Below are 19703 nucleotides of genomic sequence, written 5' to 3' on the forward strand. Positions count from 1 at the left end.
CCCCCCCCCCCCCCGCCTGGTGCTTGATAGGATCACATTGTGAATATATTTCATCTCCCCAATCCCCTGCTGTTATCAGAATTTTTTTTTAAAATTTTTTATATGTTTTTATTTCTGAGAGAGAGAGAAAGAGAGAGACAGTGTGAGCAGGGGAGGGGCAGAGAGAGAGGGAGACGCAGAATCTGAAACAGGCTCCAGGCCCCGAGCTGTCAGCACAGAGCCCGACGCGGGGCTCGAACCCACGAACCGTGAGATCATGACCTGAGCCAAAGTCGGACGCTTAACCGACTGAGTCCCCCAGGCGCCCCATGTTAAGAGAATATTTTTATAATGAGTGACTTTGCGGTGGGTTTTTCTGGAATATGTACTCGTGAGCCCTCTGGCAATCTTCCTAAGGTACATTCCCAGACATGAAATTGCTGAGTCGAGGGTGGGGGCCGACTTCAGGTTATGGTTCCTGTGGATAAACAGGCCTCTGCAAGGCCACACCCCGTCTGTTTCCTGGCCCCCCTTCACCCTGGTCTCGGACATGCATGGCGCAGGCACCCCACATGCTGCTTGGGGGGCGCCACCTGCCCCCCTCCTGAGATGGGCTCCGAGGCAGGAGCTCGAGGGGCCTCAGAGGTACCATGGGCTTCTCGCTTCTAGAAAAGCCTGACCGCACCCTCAGGTGAAGACCTCTCTTGTGTGGCTCCGGGCCCTCCCGGGGCGGGGGGCTCACCGGCGCCCCAGCAGCCTGCCCAGGGGAACGGAGTTCAACACTTCCATCTGCACTCAGATCGGAAGAAGCAAACCACCAGGCGTTACTTCCATACACACGGGCGCCTGGGCCGCCGAGTGGAAATCTGCCGGCCTGAATCCTGAGCTCTGGCTCAGACTCCTAACCACAGGGTGACAAGCACGGCCTCTCCCAGGCTCGGCCGTCGCCCACGGAGGAGTCCACGGCCCCCCTCTCGCTTGGCTCTAACCACGACTTGGAGCCAGGTCCTCTGGCCGCCGGCCCGGCCTCCTGCCGCACCGCCCCGAGGTCAGGACCACGGTGCGGCGGGGCGATGGGGTTGGAAGGCACCGTGAGGGGTCACAGGGCTCTTCCCTGTGCCCTGTCCCCTTCTCAGACCCGTGCACAGACTCTGGCCAGGCCCCGCCCACCGCCACGCGCCCTGCACGCCCTCTCCCCCCACCCCCGAGACCCAGCACCCCGCCCCGGGTCTCTTCCTGGTGGCTGTGTGTGTGCACACCCCGGGCTCCGTGCTCCAAACCCTCCCTCGTCCCCGGGACCCCCGCCCACAAACCCTGTCTCCTCCGCTCGGGAAACAAGCAGCCGCACTGATGAACGGACTTGAGGGCCTGACTCGTGCTGTGCACCTCGGCGAGTGCGGAGGATCCAAGGCCAGAGGCGCCCCGGCGGCAGGCTCAGGGTCGTCAGGGGCGCGGAGCCCCGGGCCTGCGAAGCGTGCTTGGCCTCCATCCCTCCAGGGACCCAGGACACAGTCCCGGCTTGACAGCCTCCTGGGCCGGCGTGGCCCAGGGTCCCCCCGCCCCCAGCAGCTCACTCACCATGGAGGCCAAGATGGGCAGGAAGAGGGTCGTGGTGGCCACGTTGCTCGTGCACTCGGTGAACACAGCGACAACCAGGGACAGGATCAGGGTGATGGCCGCGGGGGAAACGAAGCGCAAGGGCTCCATCTGCTTCCCCATCCACTCCGACAGCCCCGAGGCCTGGGGAGCACGGACGGCAGTCACCGGGGCTGGGGGCCCCCAGCGCTCAGCCCCCCCTGCACCTCTGACCCGGTCTCTGCATCAGAGCCACAGGCGGCCTCCATCAGGCCACGTGTGAGTCCCGGCCTCGCCCCGCTGTCGCCTGCACCGGCTTCCAGCAGCTGTTCTACTAACTGAAGGGTGGCCCAGGGTCACGCTCAACATGCCTCTACCTGAAGTCACTCTCTCTGGTCCAGAGTCCGCTCCCCGGGCTTCCCAGCACCTGCTGTCCACCCTGGGGTCCCTGCTCCTCTTACTCCTCACGCCCACGCAGCCACCAGGCCTCCCGGAGCATCTGGTCACCATCTCCGCTCAGCGCCCTGTAGCTGTCCGTGCTCAGGAGGGATCCAGGGCGGGAGGGCGCCGCAGGGCTCTGAGGCCGAGGAGGGTGAGGGTGTCGAGCGCCTGCTGGATCTCCGGCACTGCCTCCCTTCCTGGGTCTCCACTCTGCCGCTCCTGCCCTCCACCCTTCTGTGGCTGCCCACTGTCTTCAGAATAAGTCCACTAGATTGCGCCCCTCGGCGGAGCGGCTGCACCAGCCTCATCCGCGGCTCCTGCCTAGAAACCACACACTTGTTCCTTCACCCACGCGTCACTTCCTCCTGACACGCTTTTCCAGACACGCATCCCTCCCCAGGCTGCAGAGGCTTCAAAGCAGGGACACATATGAATCTCCTCTGTAACGCCTGGGCTGATCTAACAGGGACATAAAGGGAACGTGTGACGAATGAATGAATGAGAAACAACAGATGGATGGATGGATGGGGTGACCGGACAGATGGATGATTTGTTCATCCCAAAGATATTTCTGTTCTTGCTACGCACCAAGCTCCTCCAGCAAAACAACATAGACCAAATATGTCTAAGACATTCTATTCCTGGATGGATGGATGGTGGGTGGATGGGTGGCTGGATGGGTGGATGGATAGATGGATGGGTGGGTGGAAGATATCAACACCCAGGTGGCTCATCTCTCCCTCAACCTCATTTATTCCCTACTGGGGAAGGACAGAAGTAAGAAAGTTTCATCTGTGTGTGTTTTCTCCTAAATGCCTGTCCTCTCCTTCTGTGTTGCTACATACCCATCTAGGGAAAAATTTTTATTTATTTATTTATTTATTTATTTATTTATTTTAATGTTTTATTTATTTCTGAGAGCGAGAGAGAGAGAGAGAGAGAGAGTGAGCAGGGGAGGGTCAGAGAGAGAGGGAGACACAGAATCTGAAACAGGCTCCAGGCTCTGAGCTAGCAGTCAGCACAGAGCCCAACGCGGGGCTCGAACCCACGAACCGCGAGATCATGACCTGAGCCGACTCGGACGCTTAACCGACTGAGCCCCCCAGGCGCCCCGGGAAAAATTTTTAAACGTCACCTGTATCAACAAGGATTTCATCAAGTAGAAGAACCACGTGTAGTGGTAGAAAGTCACAGGGACTCGAAAGAAAACCCTCCCAGAACAAATCAAAGCAGAGATCATCACTGCCAACCCCCGGGCAGCCTTCCCCGCAGCCCCTGCCTCCCTGGGTTAACTGACTCTTTCGGTCCCTTATTGACTCGTTGCTGCAATTGCTCAAAGAGCGCTTCCTCCCTTCCCGGCACTGCCTGTGGTGCAGGGCTCTTTGGGGACAAGACAGGGTCCCTGTCCTCATGACACATGCGTTATGTGGAGCAGACAGACACGGGGCCTCAGAGCACAGCGCGGGCGTGTGGGCGGAGGGGCGCCTCAGTTCTCTGACGCCCCCTCGTGCAAGAGGGGCCCTGGCATTCGGCAGGGACGTTACCTCGCAGCCTTTGGCCAGCGCGAAGCCACCCCCCAGCAGCAGCACGATGCCCCAGGGCACCTTCTCCTGGGTCACCTTCCAGGTCAGCAGCGCGGGGGGGTAAAATGGAGTTTTCCTTTCTGAGAAGAGACAAGAAAACACACACATACACCAGCCAGGGCAGCATCGGGCAGCACAAGAGACCGAATGCAGGGGAATCAAAGCCTGTGTGGACCACGGACACCCTCCCATCTACGAGTCAGCTGAAACTCACAACGACCACCACACCCATTGCCGGTGAAGATGTGGTAAAACTGTCACCCGCTCCTGGGAGCATACGCATCGGCCCAAATATGCTCCTATAATAACACCACTCCTGGAAATTTATCCTGAAGAAGAAACACCTATACACCCGAAAACTAATTGGTAATAATGAAAAATGCCAAACAGCCAGAACGTTCCATCAGAGAGAACAGCTCCGGCCCTCGAGGGGCTACGATGCTGTGGCTGAGGAAGCGGACATAAGGCCGGGCCGTTACCGGGAAGTGCTCACACTGTAAAAACACAAAAACCCAAACAACCGAGAAACAGTCTGAGCGGCCCGAGTAACACACACCCACCCTAGCAAAGACCGGAAGAGAGAGACCAAGCCACGCGGATGGCCTTGCGGGAAGTTGGAAGCTGGTCTCTTTCTGCTGTAAAACTGACGGGGTTTCAAATGTCTGAAGGGCACAAGAGAAGCCTTTGCGCCAAACCGTCCCAGGGAAGGGCCGGCGAAGGCTCCCGGGAGCCTTACCCTCTTCCGTCTGGCCGCGGATGTGGAACTGGGGCCTCTGCGAAGGCACTATGAACAGCAAGGTGGCCACGAAGATGGCCACGGTGGTGTCGGACACGTACCTAGCGGGGAGAGGACACGGATGTGCCCGGCTCAGTTTCGGGGCCACCCCCCCCCCGAACAAGCCTGCTCTGTGTCTACAGGCTCAGGTGAGTGTGAGGACTGGAGCCCTAAGGGCCGTGTAGACGGAACCCCGGCTGGAAACCAGGATGGCCACGTCCCGGCCCAGCTCTGCCCCCAGCAGGGTGACCCTCAGCCGCTGGCTCCCCTCTCGGTCTGCGTGGCTCCGTGGACTCGCCTCATGACCCGTGCTCATCAGACTCCAGAATCCTGGGCTCACAGGGTGCCCACGAAGGCTTCGGTGCGAGCCCAAGAGGCCGCGGGCGGCAGGTGGCCACGGGCAGCCGTCTCCCACCCGCCCGCCCGCCTTGTCTAGGGCGCGGGTGATTCTCGACCTTGCTTCCTTCTGCCACAGAACAGCGCAGCCTGGAGGGAGGCAGCTCACACCCTCCGGACCAAAGAGGCCCCGGACCCCGGGCCCTGTCTGCCTTCAGAGGGAGGAAAGACGGCAGAGCTCCGGGCTGAGCAAATCTCTACCCGCCTCAGCCGGGCCACCCTGCCTGGCCGGCGGGAGCCGTGCCCGGAACAGAGGGGCGTGACTTACTTCGTCTTGCCCTCCTCCCAGGCCAGCGACACCCAGCCGGGCATGAAGCCAGGGTCCCGGGAGAACCAGAGGCCGATCATCAGGAGGAAGCAGGCCAGGACGTTGGCCTCGGCAAAGGAGAAGGGCCCCAGCTTCCTGTACTCCTGCCGCAGCACCGTGCTCACGGCGTCCTGGCGCTCCCTGCTCTCCAGCCCGCAGCTCCAGGACGCCTTACAGCTAGAGGTGCAGAGACAGGTGGCCGTGAGGCCGGGCGGGCGGTCAGCCGGCGCTGCCCGTCGCCCACGGGGCCCTGAGCGAGCCCCTGCCCGGGGGCGGCCCCCGTCACCTGCCCGTCTTCCCTCGCAGGGCGCGGGGCAGGAAGTCTCTGTTAGGAGTGCCCGGCGCGTGGAGGAGCCCCCACCCCTGGCCCCGGGCAGCCCGGCTAGGAGAGCTGGGCGCGAGCCAGCTGTGATGTCCCGTCAGGGCCGGGGCCTGTGGCCCCCGTGGCCGGACGTGAACTCATGAACTCGGGAAGGCAGCTTCCAGACGGGTTCCCTGAGGCTGGGGTGGCTCCCCACGACCGTCCGGTGAGGGACCCGGGTGAGGGCACCGCAGAGGCAGGTGCTACCCCAGCTCCAGTGAGGGCATCCAGGGGGCCCGGAACATTCCGGGCACGGCCTGGGCAGGAGGACAGCCCCTGCGGCTCCCGTCGCTGCAGCTGAGCGTGACTAGCTGTCTCAGCAAGGCTCCTGGGAGCTGCCCACCCCCAGGCTCCGCGTCGGGGTAGCAAGGGCCGCGGAGCTGGAGGCGTGGCCGGCAGTGTGGACGCGGCAGCGTGGACGCGGACACAGGCGGACTCCCTCGTCAGAAGGGCAGCAGGGGCCGGGGTCCTGAGGTGACGCCCCAAGGCTGGCAGAGGACCAGCCCAGTGCCTGCCGCGCTCTGCCAGGGGGTCAGTGGGCCTCGCAGCCCAGGCTGGTGCCCCTGATGCCGGCTGCTCCGGGCCTCACTCACGGCATGTTGAAGCCCTAACGCCCAGTTGGCATCAGGGGGTGAGACCTTTGGCAGCACCTGGGGTCAGATGAGGTCACGAGGCGGGAGCCCCGAGGGGTCTGACAGGCACAGGCAGGTGATGGGAGCAGGGAGTGGAGAGGACCCCGTACCCCGCACCCCGAGAGCTCAGTTATGGCCGCGGGAGGGGCCCCACCAGCACAACCTCGGGCTGTGAGCGACTCTTCCCACACGGATGGGGGTGGGGAGGTGGGGAGGGAGGGAACGGAGGCGTTGTGCAGAGGCCTGGCCAGCAGCTTCCCCTACTCTGGGCCAGAGGGGGGTGCGGGGGGGGGGCTGGAGCAATGGCCAGGGCCACACAGGAAGGCCTCACAGGTGCCCCGCGGGGTCTGGGCTGGTGCAGGGGCGCAGGGTGGGGGGGCCGCAGCTCACCCGGGCCTCACGCAGCCGCGCCGCACCCGCTCACCTGAACCTCATGTAGACGCACCACAGCCACAGCCAGGCCAGCAAGAGCATCACCAGCATGTTGGGAAAGGCAAACCCAAACCAGGAGGCGAAGTTCACCAGGCCTTGGCTGTCCGGAAACAACCTGCGGGGCGGACGCTGAGCTGCGCACGGCGGCCCCCAGGGCGGACGCTGAGACGGCGCCCCACGGCCCTGAGCGCCGGCCCCCCGGCCCCCCGCCGCTCACGGGACAAGCCTGGGGGGCGGCCGACCGCCCCGCCTGCGGGTCCAGTCCCCCCTGCCCCCCGGAGGCCTCGCGAAAGTCCGCGCCGGCCGACAGCGTCGGGGCTCCGCGGAGGACGCGACGGAGGGGCCCCTGGGAAAGCCACTCTCCCGAGCTTCCTGGGGCTGGCGGAGGATCACTTCCGCGGCGGGCCGCCCTCCGCCCCCCACCCGTAGGCACCGGGTCCCTTAAGCACCGCCTTCCCCAGAGGAACCCTCAGGAGAGCGGTGAGCTGTCATTACGGAACAGTCACAACAGTCCGCGAGCCGGGCCTCGGGCGTCTGCGGGCTGGGCCCCTTCCCGCCTCCCAGCCGCCCTGCCTGCCCAGCCTTCAGGGAACTCTCCATCCCTGCAGGCAGCTGACCGTCAGGGCCCCGGGGGAGGGACGCCCCCAGCCCCACCCCCACAAGTGCCCTGACCTCTAACCCTTCCCGTAGGGCACCGCCGTCAACAGCCCAGCTCAGCGGCCCAGCTGCGAGGGGGCGTCTGTGCCCAGTCCCTGCAAGTTGGGGGGGGGACCAGCGTCTCGCCACGCTGCCCACTCCCTCGATTTCGGCTCAGTGCTCAGCGCACGTTCCTGTCTGAGCGAGAGGCCGGGAAGAAGGGCAGGATTCGCCCCCACCCCCAGCAGAAGCCAACGGGGTCTGTGGACACCGGCGCCCACCCCGCAGGGTCTGCCCGGCCCCAGCTGAGCAGGGAGGAGAGCTGGGCCCCAGCCCCGGGGCCCTCCTATGTGCCCGGAAGGCAGGCGCGTGACTCACTCGTGCATCTGGCCCAGGAGCACCACGTTGGGCCCCGTCCCCGTCAGTGTGGCGGTGCCTCCGATGCTGGCCGCGTAGCACACGCACAGGGTCATGGCCTTGCGGACGCGCCTCCGCTCGCGGTCAGCCCACAGCCCCTCAGTGGGCCCCACAGAGGTCACCTGGCTCCCTGTGGGGAGCGCGCGGGCTGAGCCTCCGCCCCCGCCCCTGCCCCCCCCCCCCCCCCCCCCCCCCCCCCCCCCCCCCCCCCCCGCCTGCTCCCTCCGCTGCCCCTGCACCAGCCAGCCTGGGCCCTCTGCCGTCTGCCTCCACCTCCTTCGGGGCCCTTAGCTCCACACAAACGCAGAGGCTTCACACTCGCCCTTCTCCCGTCCCGCCCTGTCCCTGCGCAGGCTGTTCCCTCCGCTGGGGGACGGGGACAGGAGCCCGTGTCCACCTCAGGGACCCTCTTCCCCCACAAGGCCTGGCCCTCTTCTGTGCTCCCTCGGCGGCCGGCTAAGGCATGCCCGGGTCAGAGGAGCCATGCCAGGGGCCTCTCGACCCAGTCTGCTGGGCTCTGCTCTCCCCGGAACTGGGCCCAGGACCCAGCGACGAGGCCACCGGCCCCCCACCCCCCGTGAAGCCCCGGGGATGCGCAGTGGACGCGGCAGAGAATAAATGGGACAGGCGCCCTCTGACTTCCCGAGCCCCGGGCCTGGCGGGGAGCACGTGTGCGAGCAGAGCAGAGGCCCCTGAGCAGAAGCAGGTGCAGACGGGGGAGGGAGGCACGGGCGGGGGGCTCACCTGGCAGCTGGCTGGCCTTGCCCTTGTCTGCCAGCTCCAGGGCCCCCAGGCCGGCCTCTGCGGTGCTGGCGGCCTCCATCTGCTGCAGTATGGCCTCCACGATGGGCACCATCATGGCCGTGGTCGCCGTGTTGCTGATCCACATGGAGAGAAAGGCCGTGATCCCCATGAAACCCAGCATCAGCCTAGAGGGGGGAGGGGGAGGGAAGCCACGGTTCCCCCAGTGCCTTGGGAGCAGCTAGGGCCCGGGTTACCCTGCGGCAGAGGCGGGGGCCGGGGCCGAGGTACGGGAGCCAATGCAAGCCTAGACGGTGGAAGGGGTCACAGCCACAGCGCCTACCCCTTCGAACTCTCCCCACGAACATTGTGATGCCCTGTGCTGGCCATGGCGTCGCCGAGAGACCTCAGACGGATCATGGCTGTGAGGGGCTCCCACCCAGCCAGGGAAGCGCCAGCTGGCCCCAGGGTGAGCAGGGCGGGGCGGCCAGCCCGCAGGGGAGGGGCGCCTGCCCCCACCTCCCCCATCCATGCATTTGGCCCCCTCCACTCGGCAGTGGACCAGGACCACAGACTGTTCTGGAAACAGGCTCCCTTCAAAGATAACACCCCCACCTTCCCAGACGGGTTCCTCGAGGCCTTAAGAACACCTCCCTCCTTCTCCCGGCCTCCGTCCCAGCTCGGCCCCCAGGCCTGAGCGCCCCTCCCCCCTCCCTCCCTCGACGCTAGTCCTCGGCTGGGCTGGGAGGAACGTCCCCACATCTGCTCCCCACTTCTTCTCCGCGGCTCCGGGGCCGGAGTGGAAGCTCCTCTCGTGGGGGGTGGCTGAGGGAGACCCAGTTGCTCGCGGTCTCCGTGCCCCTGCGGGCCAGGCCCCTCCCTGAGGTCACTGACCGGCCTGGGGAAGGATCAAGGGCTGCACTGCACCGAGGTTCAACAGGCGTCCGTGCAGGTGGGGCTCGCGGACCCACAGGAGCTGAGGCCACGAGGCCCCGGGCTGCACGAGCAAAGACGGCGCTTCAAGGCCCCACGGGGACTCCACGGAAAGGTCCCCCCAGCTCGAGGACGGCGGGAGGGCGGAGCCAGGGGGCAGGAGGGGCGGAGCAGAGCGGGCAGCCCTCTGGATTTGGAAGGCAGTCTGTGCGGCCCACTCCAGAAGGAGGCCCGGCCGCTCGTGGAGAAGCTCCCCGCTCCCAGGGTCCCGAGATCGAGGATTCTGAGAATTCTAGAATTCAAGCTTCAAGCCTCTAGACTACGCAGGGGCTCTGCATCCGACCCTGTAAACCACCCCTGCCGAAGCTCCAGGCCACGGAGCGTAACAGATCGAGTGCCCCCCGCACGACCCCGGCACACGGACTCCCCAGGAAGGATCTACGGGGAATTCAGCGGCGGCTGCCTCGGGAGGCAGGGCTGGACACACGCCTTCACTGACGGAGCCCGAGAGAAAGTGCGGCCCGAGTCCCCAGGAGAGGCTCAGGCCCGTCCCAGCCCCGCCCGAGGGCAAGGTAGCAGGTGCTGAGGGCCGGGTGGTGAAGCTCCGCCCGCCCCGGGTCTGCGGGTGCTCTCGCCGCCCCAGGGGGTCAACTCCATGGTGGGACGTGGCCTGTGGCGGGCGGGGGAGGCCTCAGGGCGGGGTGAGAAAGTGAAGTACTGAGTGACGTGGGGGAAGGTGACATAGGGCTTCTGTGCAGAGAGGGGACGCGTGCCAGCCTGGGAGGGACGGCCTTTCTGTTTCCCCTTGAGCTGGTTGTTGAGCCCATTTCCTGTTTCCCCATAAAACCCCCGCGGGTATCGGGCATGGCTTGACTGAGCCTGCACCCACCTTGTTCCCTGCGGGGCCTGTGACCCCTCCCCAGGTCTGCTGAACACAGAGGGGCCCTCGCAGCCCAGCCTCCTCTGCATTCAGAGGACCCTCACTCACGGCTGCTTACCTGGCCCCACCCGGGGGCCACCTGCCTGCCAAACCCTGGTGAGCCCGTGGCCAGGCCAGCCCTTGCCCGTGTGCGACCCGCTGTGTATCCCCGCCGTGCGGAGCCCCATTTGCGACCCAGCGTGTGTCCCCGCCGTGCGGAGCCCCATTTGCAACCCGGTGTGTCCCCGGGCCGTGCGGAGCCCCCTGGTGTGTGTCCCTGCCGCGCGGAGCCCCGTGTGCGACCCAGTGTGTGTCCCTGCCGTGTGGAGCCCTGTGTGCGACCCGGTGCGTGTCCCCGGGCCGTGCGGAACCCCATGTGCGACCCACTGTGTGTCCCCGCCGTGTGGAGCCCCCTGGTGTGTGTCCCCGCCGTGCGGAGCCCCGTGCGGGGACAGAAGGCGCTCACCATGCCGGCCTGGCGCCCACCCACAGGAGCGTGCGCAGGGCTATTCTCTTGTGCAGACTCCAGCGCTCCACGGCCACGGCCACGAAGAGGCCGCCCAGGAACAGCACGTTGGTGTCCTTCATGTACTGGACACACACCTGGCGGACGGCACGGGGCCCGTCAGTGCTGCCCTGGCCACACTGCCGGCCCCGGGCCCCCGTCCCTGAGACAGGCAGGCAGCAGCGCCGCTGCTCACGGTGGGGACGGAAGGTGCGGCGCCCCCGGGGGTGCTCACCTGCTTGGAGTCCAGAATCTTCAAGAGCGGGAAGAGCAAGACAGGCAAGAGGGAAGTGACGGCCAGCGGGATGACCTCCGTGCACCAGTACACGGCCATGAGGATGATGACACAGGCGCACCTGACGAACTGAAGGGACAGCCCTGAGGCCCTGGCACGCTGGCGCCCCCTTCCCCACCGGGGCGCCGGGCAGCCGCAGGCACGGCCAGGACGGGCCAGAACAGGGCGTGGGAGTCAGAGGGGGACCTAGGGCCCGGCATCAAGGGACTCGGGGCCCCGGCCTCCCAGCTGTGGCCCTGGGCAAACCCTTGTACCTGCACAGGACAGAGTAAGAGAGGTGGGGGTAGACGGAGGGGGGAGGGGGGAGAGGGAGGGGGGGAGGGGAGGGGAAGGGGGAAGGAGGAGAAGGGGAGGGGACCCCGGCTCCCCACGGTTCAACCTGACGGTTTTTCAACCCTACAACGTGCCAAGGCGGCGACACGCAGCGAGCGCCGTGTTCAGAGCCCGCGGCGCTGCGTGGACGGCGGCCTTCTCCGTGATGCTGGTGGTGGCGGCCTCAGCTCCCGTGCAGCAGCGAGTTCGCCAGGCCAGCGGCGGGCGGACAGCCACCCTGTGTCCCCACGGGCCCTGGCTGCCCCCCGGGATGGCACCCCGTGAACTGTACGCGACGTTCAGCACTCGAGGTGAAACAGGCTGGAGCCTGGCTGCAGGGCCAGCTGGCGGAGCCCAGGGGTCGCCCGCGGGTGCACGGGGACCCAGCCGCATCCTGAGTCCGGGAAGGCCTGCACCGTTTCTACCGACACACGGGTCACTCTCACAGCAGCAGATGCACGGATTCGTGGCCTCCTGTCGTGGAGGAAGTGCTTCTTCTCGGCCGTCGCAGGAGCCGGGCAGCCCCACGTCGTCCCCTCGATGCCCTCGCTCGACTCCTGCTTCGGCTCCTCGTTTCCATCTCCACGGGCTGCTCGGAGCGCCTGCTCCCACAAACGCAGCTGCGCACCAGCTGGTCCGGACGCTGCGCCCCAGGGCGCTGCGGCTCATCGCTCGCGTTCTCATCGGCCTCTCTGGGTACGCAGGCCTCGAGCTCTCCCGAGGGGAATTAAATCCTGGTCTACGGGTCCGCCTGAGCCCGTGAGCCGCGTAGCCCTGGGATCTGGCTTCGCGGTGAGGGAGGCCTGGCCCCGGTGCGAGCTGGCGGCCGCCCCGCACCGGCTGCAGGACTGTGGGCCTCCGCCCGCCACCTCCGGGCACCTCCCTAGGCACGGGTTTTCGGTGTCCACGCAGACGCCACCTCCCTCTTCCCAGCCCCTCCCCCAGATCAGCCGCACCTGCAGCCCCTGGCCCTGCTCCCCAGCGCCTCCCTCCCAGGCCACCACGCGCCACCACGCGCTACCGCCCGCCACCACGGGCCACCACGGGCCACCACATGCCACCACAGGCTACCACAGGCCACCGCCCGCCTGCCCGCCCGCCACGTCCAGCACCACACACTGCTCCCCTCTCAATCTGCAAATCTGCTGAGGTCATTGCAGCCTTTAAAAGCCTCCTGTTACCTTCAGGACAAACCCCAGATGCGTCAGCAGGACTCAAGGGAGGCCCTGTGAGGACCAGGCCCTCCAGCCACCCCCCCACACCCCTGTGGCAGTGAGTGACTGTCACCGCTCTTCCCTTGCACACATGCTGACCCCCCCACCCGCCCAGAGGGACAGCTGGCCGCCCAGCTCCCCGTTCCTCCCGCCCCCCCCGGCCCCTCCCGGCACACACACCTGGGGGCAGAGCCCGTGCCGGTGGGTCACTCTGTCCTCAGCACCCAGGACGGGCTGACACTCAGGGACGCTGGCCGAGTGCCCACACGGGGACAGGCCCGCAGGGCCCGAGCCGTCTCCCTGACGGCAGACGCACCGCTGCACCTTCACTTTCTCGGGACCCAGGAGACCGCCTGCCGTGTGCAGGAACGTCGCACGAAGACCTGGAAATTCTCCGCCTGGGTGGTGTTACCACCATACAAACCAAGCTTCCTTGGGCCTCCAGGAGCGCCTGGCACTCCCTACTGCCTGCAGCTGGGGGCCGGAGCCAGCCTGGCACGCGAGACCCGGCCTCCGTGGCCTCTGCCCCCACCAGACGCCAGCACAAAGAACCCTCTCCAGGTGCGACTGTACAAAACGTCCCCAGACCTCGCCAGATGTCCCCGGGCCCAGGGCTTGCAGTGTGAAAGCTGGTCGGAGCCACAGGGTTCAAGGCCGAACTGCAGCGCGGTCAAAAGCCCAGGCTTCGGCCCCAGACAGACCTGCTCCACGTCCACTGTCTGCCACTGTCTGGCCTTCAGGGTCCCTGATGTGTGTCTGGACCTTGGTTCCGTGGTGGGGGAGGCGAGGAAAGATCCCCTCCAGGGCGGACAAGAAGGGGGTGCGTTATAGAGAATTTAAAAGCCCCAACACTGCCCACAAATCCTTCTCTTCATCGTCATCCTGCGGCAGCAAGGCTCCACCCCAGCCCCCCCGCCCCCCACCTGCTTCCAAGTCAAGGGCAGTTATCGACCAGTGTGCAGAGAGGGCTTGGGGACCCGTATCGTCTAAACTCAGAAACGGGACACATGTAACCAGTTCACGGAGGCCCAAACGTGAGCAGCCGGGAAGGCGTCTGGAAGGGCACTTAACACCAAGACAGAGCGGACACTGGGGTTCACACAGCAGCACCCAGCACCTCATGGGGCTCAGCAACTACATGCTGCACACACAGCTGAATATTAACCTAATTATTAACAAGCTAGGGTGTCCACGACACAGTGCTTAATGGGGAAATGTGGGTAAGAGAGCATACCTGTGTGCCGGTGTGTGTCAGGGCATTTAAGGGTGTTTTCATCTTTACATTATACTTAACAGACCTCGAAAATAAGAATTTGTAAATAATTTGGGGGCACCCGGGTGGCTCAATCGGTCGAGCATCCGACTCTTGGTTTCGGCTCGGGTCACGATCTCACGGTTTGTGGGTTCAAGCCCTGCATCAGGCTCTGCTCTGACAGTGCGGAGCCTGCTTGGGATTCTCTCTCTCCCTCTCTCTCTACCCCTCTCCTGCTCGTGCTCTGTCTCTCTCTCTCAAAAATAAACATGAAAAAATGTAAAAAAAAAAAAAGGAATTTTTAAATACTTTCTACAAAATAACAGTACGATGCACACACTGTTTACCTTGTTAAAGGGCCATCTTTTACAGAAAGGACTCAGAGAAAAGGCACGAGAAGCAGAGCAGAGGTGGTGCCGGGAGGGGATCCGGGCAGGGGAGGGGCGCAGCCAGGGAGAGGCGCGCTGCCGGGAGGGTGGCCGCTGGGACCCCGCCCACCCCGCAGCCCTGCCCCCCTCAGGTGCACCTGGATCCTTTGCCGCCAGGGCGCTGTGGGGGCGGGGCAGCGGGCTCTCTGCCGGGGACCCAAACAAGTGGCACAAACTGGGAAACAGGCGCGGGGTCGGGCGCCCGGGGAGGGAACGCACAGGAAGGCCGCCTGTGGAACGACTCTCAGGCCCGACTCGCCTCCAGTCGCCCGATCCTCGCTCCCAGGGCGGGCTGCCTACGCGCATACACACCCATACACACCCAGGGTGGAGGGTCCCGTCAGGACCGGCCTGTGTGCGTGCCTGCGGGGGAGTCGAGGGGAGTGGGGAGCGCCGGCTGGGAGTGGGGTCTCAGGCACGCTCTCTCCGAGTGCCCGCGCAATTCCAGGGAGCATCACTCCCCGTCGGGTCCCCTGCCTGGTCCCCCCCTCCCCGGCTGTCACCGAGGAACTGTGGCTGCTCACAGCTGGCCCTGTGCTGAGGACCCCCCCACGGTTGGATGCGCTGTCCCTGGCTGGCCCAGGGCTGCGCACAGCCCGCCCAAGCTGCCCCCCGGCCTCCCTCCCCCACCCTAGGAACTGGCATCATCGCTTTTGGTGCCCAAAGTCAGAAAGCATCAGAACCACACCTTCTGGCCCATTGTACAGATGAGAAAACCAAGGCCCAGAACATACGGGCTTTTGGGTAAAGGCACGCAGGGGAGGGGGTGGTGGAAGTGCAGTTCTGTTGCGAGGGGTTTCCTGAGCCCCCAGCCCCTCCTACACTACCCCCAGAGCACCCCTAAAGAGCTCCTCTGTTCCCCGAACCTGTGGGGTGGGGGTGGAACCGGAGAGGTTTCCTGTCTGGGCTCGGAGTGAAGGCGCTCAAAGAGGGAGAGAGGAAGGAGCAGCCAGCAGCCACAAAAGGCTTCAAAGGGCTTCGGGCCGCTGCCAAATGGGCTTCCACAGCCCAGCTCGGCCAGGGCTCCCCGCCCGCCCCCGCCTGCGGCCAAGGCCATTCATCCTGGGCCTCCCTCCCCAAGCGCTGGGCAGCTGGGTAAGGGACCAGCTTCCCCGAAGGCCCGGGTCGTGCCACCCAAGGCGTGAGCCTGGGAACGCGCCCGCCTCCCGCCCGCCGCAGGCCGACGCCAGCCAGCCTCTCAGCCTCAGAGCCGGGGAGAAATGTGGATGGTGGGGAGGGAAACTGGGGGCCCGGTCGTGGCAAAGGCCGCACCTCGGATCCACTCAGGTGCTGATCTTCCCCTGCTCCTCCCTGACTGACCTGGGAAGCCACCCACGCTGCCAGGTCCTGGTTTGCTAAGGGGAGAAACGGGAGGGAGGGGGAGGGAAAGGCAGGCGCCCGGGGCGCCCTGAGGGCACGGGTGACATTCGAAGGTGAGGTGGAGGGGGCATTCTGAGCCAGGGGCTGAGTCCATGGGGTGTGGGGATGGGGAGGTCTGTGTGGCCAGGATCCTGCTAACTTGTAGCTTTCTGTGCTCACCGGCCGGTTCTTGCCCCCTGGGATCTGTGAACCCCAAGGTCGGTGCGCCCTGGGGTCTCCGCGCCCCTTCGAAATTGTGTGCCGGCACCTCCCACCTGGCGCCTGGAGCTCCCGAGTGCAGCCCGCGGGAGCCCGGGGGGTGCGCGCCGCTAGCGCAGGGCGCGGGGGGCGCGGGGGGCGCGGGGCTGCGGGGAGACGCAACTGACCTTGGCGGGCACCAGAATGACGAGCGGCAGCAGCAGGAGCGGCGTGAGGAACAAGATCAGGAAGGACTTGAACCTGGAGACGCAGCTGAGCGCCGAGGCCATCGCGGAGGAGGCAGACCTACCGGGGAGGCGAGTGAGGGGCAGCCAGAGGCTCCGCGGGCTTAAGAAGGGGCCCCCGGCGGGCGGAGGGGGGAGGGGGCAGTGCCAGCCCCGCCCCCCCCCCCCCCACGGCGCGGCCTCCCCGCGGCCCCGGAGGCGGGGCCACCCCGCGGGGTCGGTGGGGCGCGCCGGCCCCCAATCCAGCACCGCGGCGGCGGGAGGGGCCCGCGGACTCCAGCCCCTGACGGGCTCCGGGAGGGGGCGCCCCGGCCCGGCCCCTCCAAGCCGGTCCTGCGCTGCGGGGACCGGGGCGGTCGGTCATTCATCGCGCCGGCCTTGGGGTGCGCCCCCATCGCCGACGCACCTGCGCCCCCTGGGCTCCGCGGGGCCCCCAGAAGCCAAGTCCCCGCACATCCCTGGGTCCCTCAGAACGAACTCCCCAGCCCCCCCCTTTTCCCCGTGACCCCCGCCCCTACCTCCCGCACCCCGGCCCCCCGCCGGCCTTGCGCCCCAGGTCAGCGCCCCCGCCTCCCCTGCGCGCCCAGCGCATCCCTGCGCTCACTCGGTGGCCCGAGCGCTTTCGCCCCCCAGCGGCGCCCGCGGGACCCAGGCTGCCGGGAGGGGTGTGCGAGGAAGGGCCGTTCAGACCTTCAGGCTCCCGGAAACAAGGGCGGAGCGCCCGTTCTGTGCTCGCTGGGCCCCTGGCTGGGGCGCTGGAGACCAAGGTCGGGTCAGTCCACCCCCTCACCGTCTCCTTCCCCCCTTCTCCTCGCCGTCTCACCCTGCGGCTTCCCACTGGGGAGCCCCAACCCAGCCTGCCCCTTAGCGGTCACGGCCAGGTCTCCGACCGCGCCGATGCTGGAGCCCCAGATCTGGGCATTTCCAGCCTGTGCCAGCCTGGACGTACCGCAGGACCTGAAACAGCACACCCCAATTCATGACGTCTCCCGGGACCCCCACCTAGGGAGGTGCCCCAGGCCCCTCCTGCCTCTGGGAGCCGCCCACCTTGTCCTTCTCAGAATCCGCACCCCGGCCTTCCCCGCCCTCAACCTTCTACCCTGCACCCGCACACGCGTCAGTCCGCACCTGTGTATTTACTGGTGTGGACTTTATCTAATGTCTGCTGTTTTCATCACCGTCTGCCAGCCAGCACCTTCCACGTGCCCGGTGCAGCGCACGCTCTCAGAGCCTTTCCTCTGGGACGTGTGCATAGAGACAGGTGAGCCATTCCAGCGGGTAATACAAGGGCTTTTGAGGGGGTACAACACGGTCAGAGGCGCGCCCCGGAGCCCTGCTGCCTGGGCCTGGGTCCTGGCATTGCCGCACTGAAGCGTTTTTTCATAAATGGGGATACTAACACCAGCCGATTCTAGACGGTTGCCTTGACGGTTACAGGAGTCGATGCTCAGAGAGTAACTCGATCTCTGGCGTGCGAGGGGCCGTGGGGAAGTCTTACGAGTATATGCAAAATGCGCTCAGTGGCAGGAGCAGTGAGGGAGACTTCCCGGAGGAGGTGACATTTGAGCTGAGACTTCGGAGCTGAGTAAAGATTTGCCAGGCGGCAGTGGAGTCTAGTCCAAACCCACCAGCAAATGAAAAAATAGCAAAATTGTTGAGAAAAGACATTTAGACGTTTCCTCCTAGAGACGTAAGTACTCAACAAGAAAACAGGCCACGTGGACACAGGGATTCTATCAAACCGCGGACGGGAAGACCGAACACCGTAAAGACACGCGCGTCTCTCAAATTAATCGTCTCATTCAATTCCAGTCAGATCTCCTCGAAATTTTTATTTCACCAGCTGTCTACAATTCAGACATTCGCAGGGAGTAGACTTGATGCCTTTAGAGAAATAGAGGGAATTAATTGCCTATCAGAGTTCAGGCTAAAATTATTTTATAATTTTATAATTGGTGTCATCACTAACTACTACTGTGGGGAAAGAAAAACACAGGCCACCAGACTCAAGAGCCTAGAACAAGACCGCGCTCCGATGGAAACACGATTCACGACGGAGGCTGACGGCACTGAGCGCCCACCGGCGGCCGCTAGTGGTTAGTTTGCAGCGGTGGAGATACTTTTCTCTCACAAAATATGCTAACTGCCCGGGAGCAGCGTGATGAAAATATCTAATAAATTAATAAAGTTATTTCCTATGTTTTGTTCATGAGTTTTATGCACTTATTCCCAAAAGCTGAACATAAAAGGTTCGATTTTCAAATGCAAATATATTGACCAAAAAAATACTGTTTTTTTAAATCAAACTCCCACTTACAAAAAGCTTATAACTTTTTTTTATGTTTATTTAATTTTGAAAGAGAGAGAGAGAGAGAGACAGCGTGAGCAGGGGAGGGTCAGAGAGAGAGGGAGACACAGAATCTGAAACAGGCTCTAGGCTCTGAGCTGTCAGCACAGACCCCGACGCGGGGCTCGAACCCACGAACCGTGAGATCATGACCTGAGCTCGAACCGTGAGATCATGACCTGAGCTGAAGTCAGGCACTTAGCCAACTGAGCCACCCAGGTGCCCCACAAAAAACTTCTAATTTTAGCCTCTTAACATTGCATGATAATAAAGGAAGTAATGAAAAAGAGCGTATCAACTTATATCTCGTATTGATAACTTAACAAAAAATGGATTAATCATATTAGGTGTCAAACATCATAGCTCAATGTGGCTGCTTTAAGTAACCCACCCTCGGGATCTGTTCTGCATTTTCTTCCTTGGGGCTTTTTACAAATGTTCCTCAGAATATGAAATCGAACATCCAGATATATTTCTTGAACATAAAAATAAATAGTTCTCTAAGTAAAAATATGTTTTTAGTGATAGACACAAAATTAAAATTACTTTGGAATGTTTAGTCACAATATATTCCCCTGTAATTGTGTAATGCAATTTGCATCTGAATAACTGAACAGAATTTTAACCTTAAAACTGAGGTAGTGGGGCACCCGGGTGGCTCAGCTGGGTTAAATCTAACTCTTGATTTCGGCTCAGGTTCCGATTTCACGGTTCTTGAGATCGAGGCCCACGTCAGGCTCCGTGCTGAGTTCAGAGCTGCTTCGGATTCTCTCTCTCCCTCTCTCTCTGCCCCTCCCCTGTTCTCTCTCTCTCTCAAAATAAATAAGAAACTTTTTTTTTTTAAACTGAGGTATATCAACTTGACCTCAGTTCCAATTTGCAATTTACTTTCTGGTGAGAAATAATGGGCATCATGTACAATTTAAATTTTTGAAAATGTACCAGCCTGTGGGTGAATTTCTAACACACTGAAATGGGGATGTCGATGAAAACAGAGCTGAGAATTCCCTTAGAGACACCAAGGGGGCAGATGTGATGGCTCAAAAAATCAGACTCTAGAAATTACACAAACGTAGTCACAGCTTTTCAGTCGCACCAAGCCCAGGGGCAACGACACCGGAATTTACAGAGCACTGATGGTGCTGCGCCCCCAGCCCCCCACCCGGCAGACCTGATGTACGGAACCATCTACGGAGCAAAACCAGTTTGCAAGAACAGTCAGCCTCCGAAAGTGCAGCAATCGATGTTTTGTGAGAAAAGCTGAGCGATAATAAGAATACGACACAAATCTTCACAGGTCATCACAGGTGGCTCTGGACACGCACACAAATCAGCGTCACTACATGCAAAGACCAGGATTCTCTTAAAAATATCTGTAGCCGGGGCTCTTGGGGGCTCAGTCGGTTGGGCGTCCGACTTCA

General features: G+C 63.4%; 1 protein-coding gene across 3 annotated transcripts in view; it reads right to left on the reverse strand.

Annotated features, from left to right (window-relative positions):
* Positions 1-15988, reverse strand: part of SLC13A5 (solute carrier family 13 member 5) — an 18172-nt gene extending 2184 nt beyond the window's left edge. For 2 of the 3 annotated variants that reach the window (XM_039254515.1, XM_039254514.1), the window contains exons 1-10: positions 15879-15988; positions 10868-10996; positions 10594-10730; positions 8279-8463; positions 7496-7664; positions 6474-6596; positions 5018-5233; positions 4315-4415; positions 3540-3658; positions 1558-1719 (exon numbers count right to left, since the gene is read on the reverse strand). In XM_039254515.1, coding sequence (XP_039110446.1) covers positions 1558-1719; positions 3540-3658; positions 4315-4415; positions 5018-5233; positions 6474-6596; positions 7496-7664; positions 8279-8463; positions 10594-10730; positions 10868-10996; positions 15879-15980 — 1443 coding nt within the window. In that variant the 5' untranslated portion in view covers positions 15981-15988. Of the gene's footprint in view, positions 1-1557; positions 1720-3539; positions 3659-4314; positions 4416-5017; positions 5234-6473; positions 6597-7495; positions 7665-8278; positions 8464-10593; positions 10731-10867; positions 11062-15878 lie in introns of those variants that run through there. The other variant, XM_039254513.1, reaches the window with a different exon arrangement.
* Positions 15989-19703: the final 3715 nt, after the last annotated feature.

This window comes from Hyaena hyaena, unplaced genomic scaffold (assembly GCF_003009895.1).
Source record: "Hyaena hyaena isolate Hyena2069 unplaced genomic scaffold, ASM300989v1 scaffold_492, whole genome shotgun sequence".
NCBI lineage: Eukaryota > Metazoa > Chordata > Mammalia > Carnivora > Hyaenidae > Hyaena > Hyaena hyaena.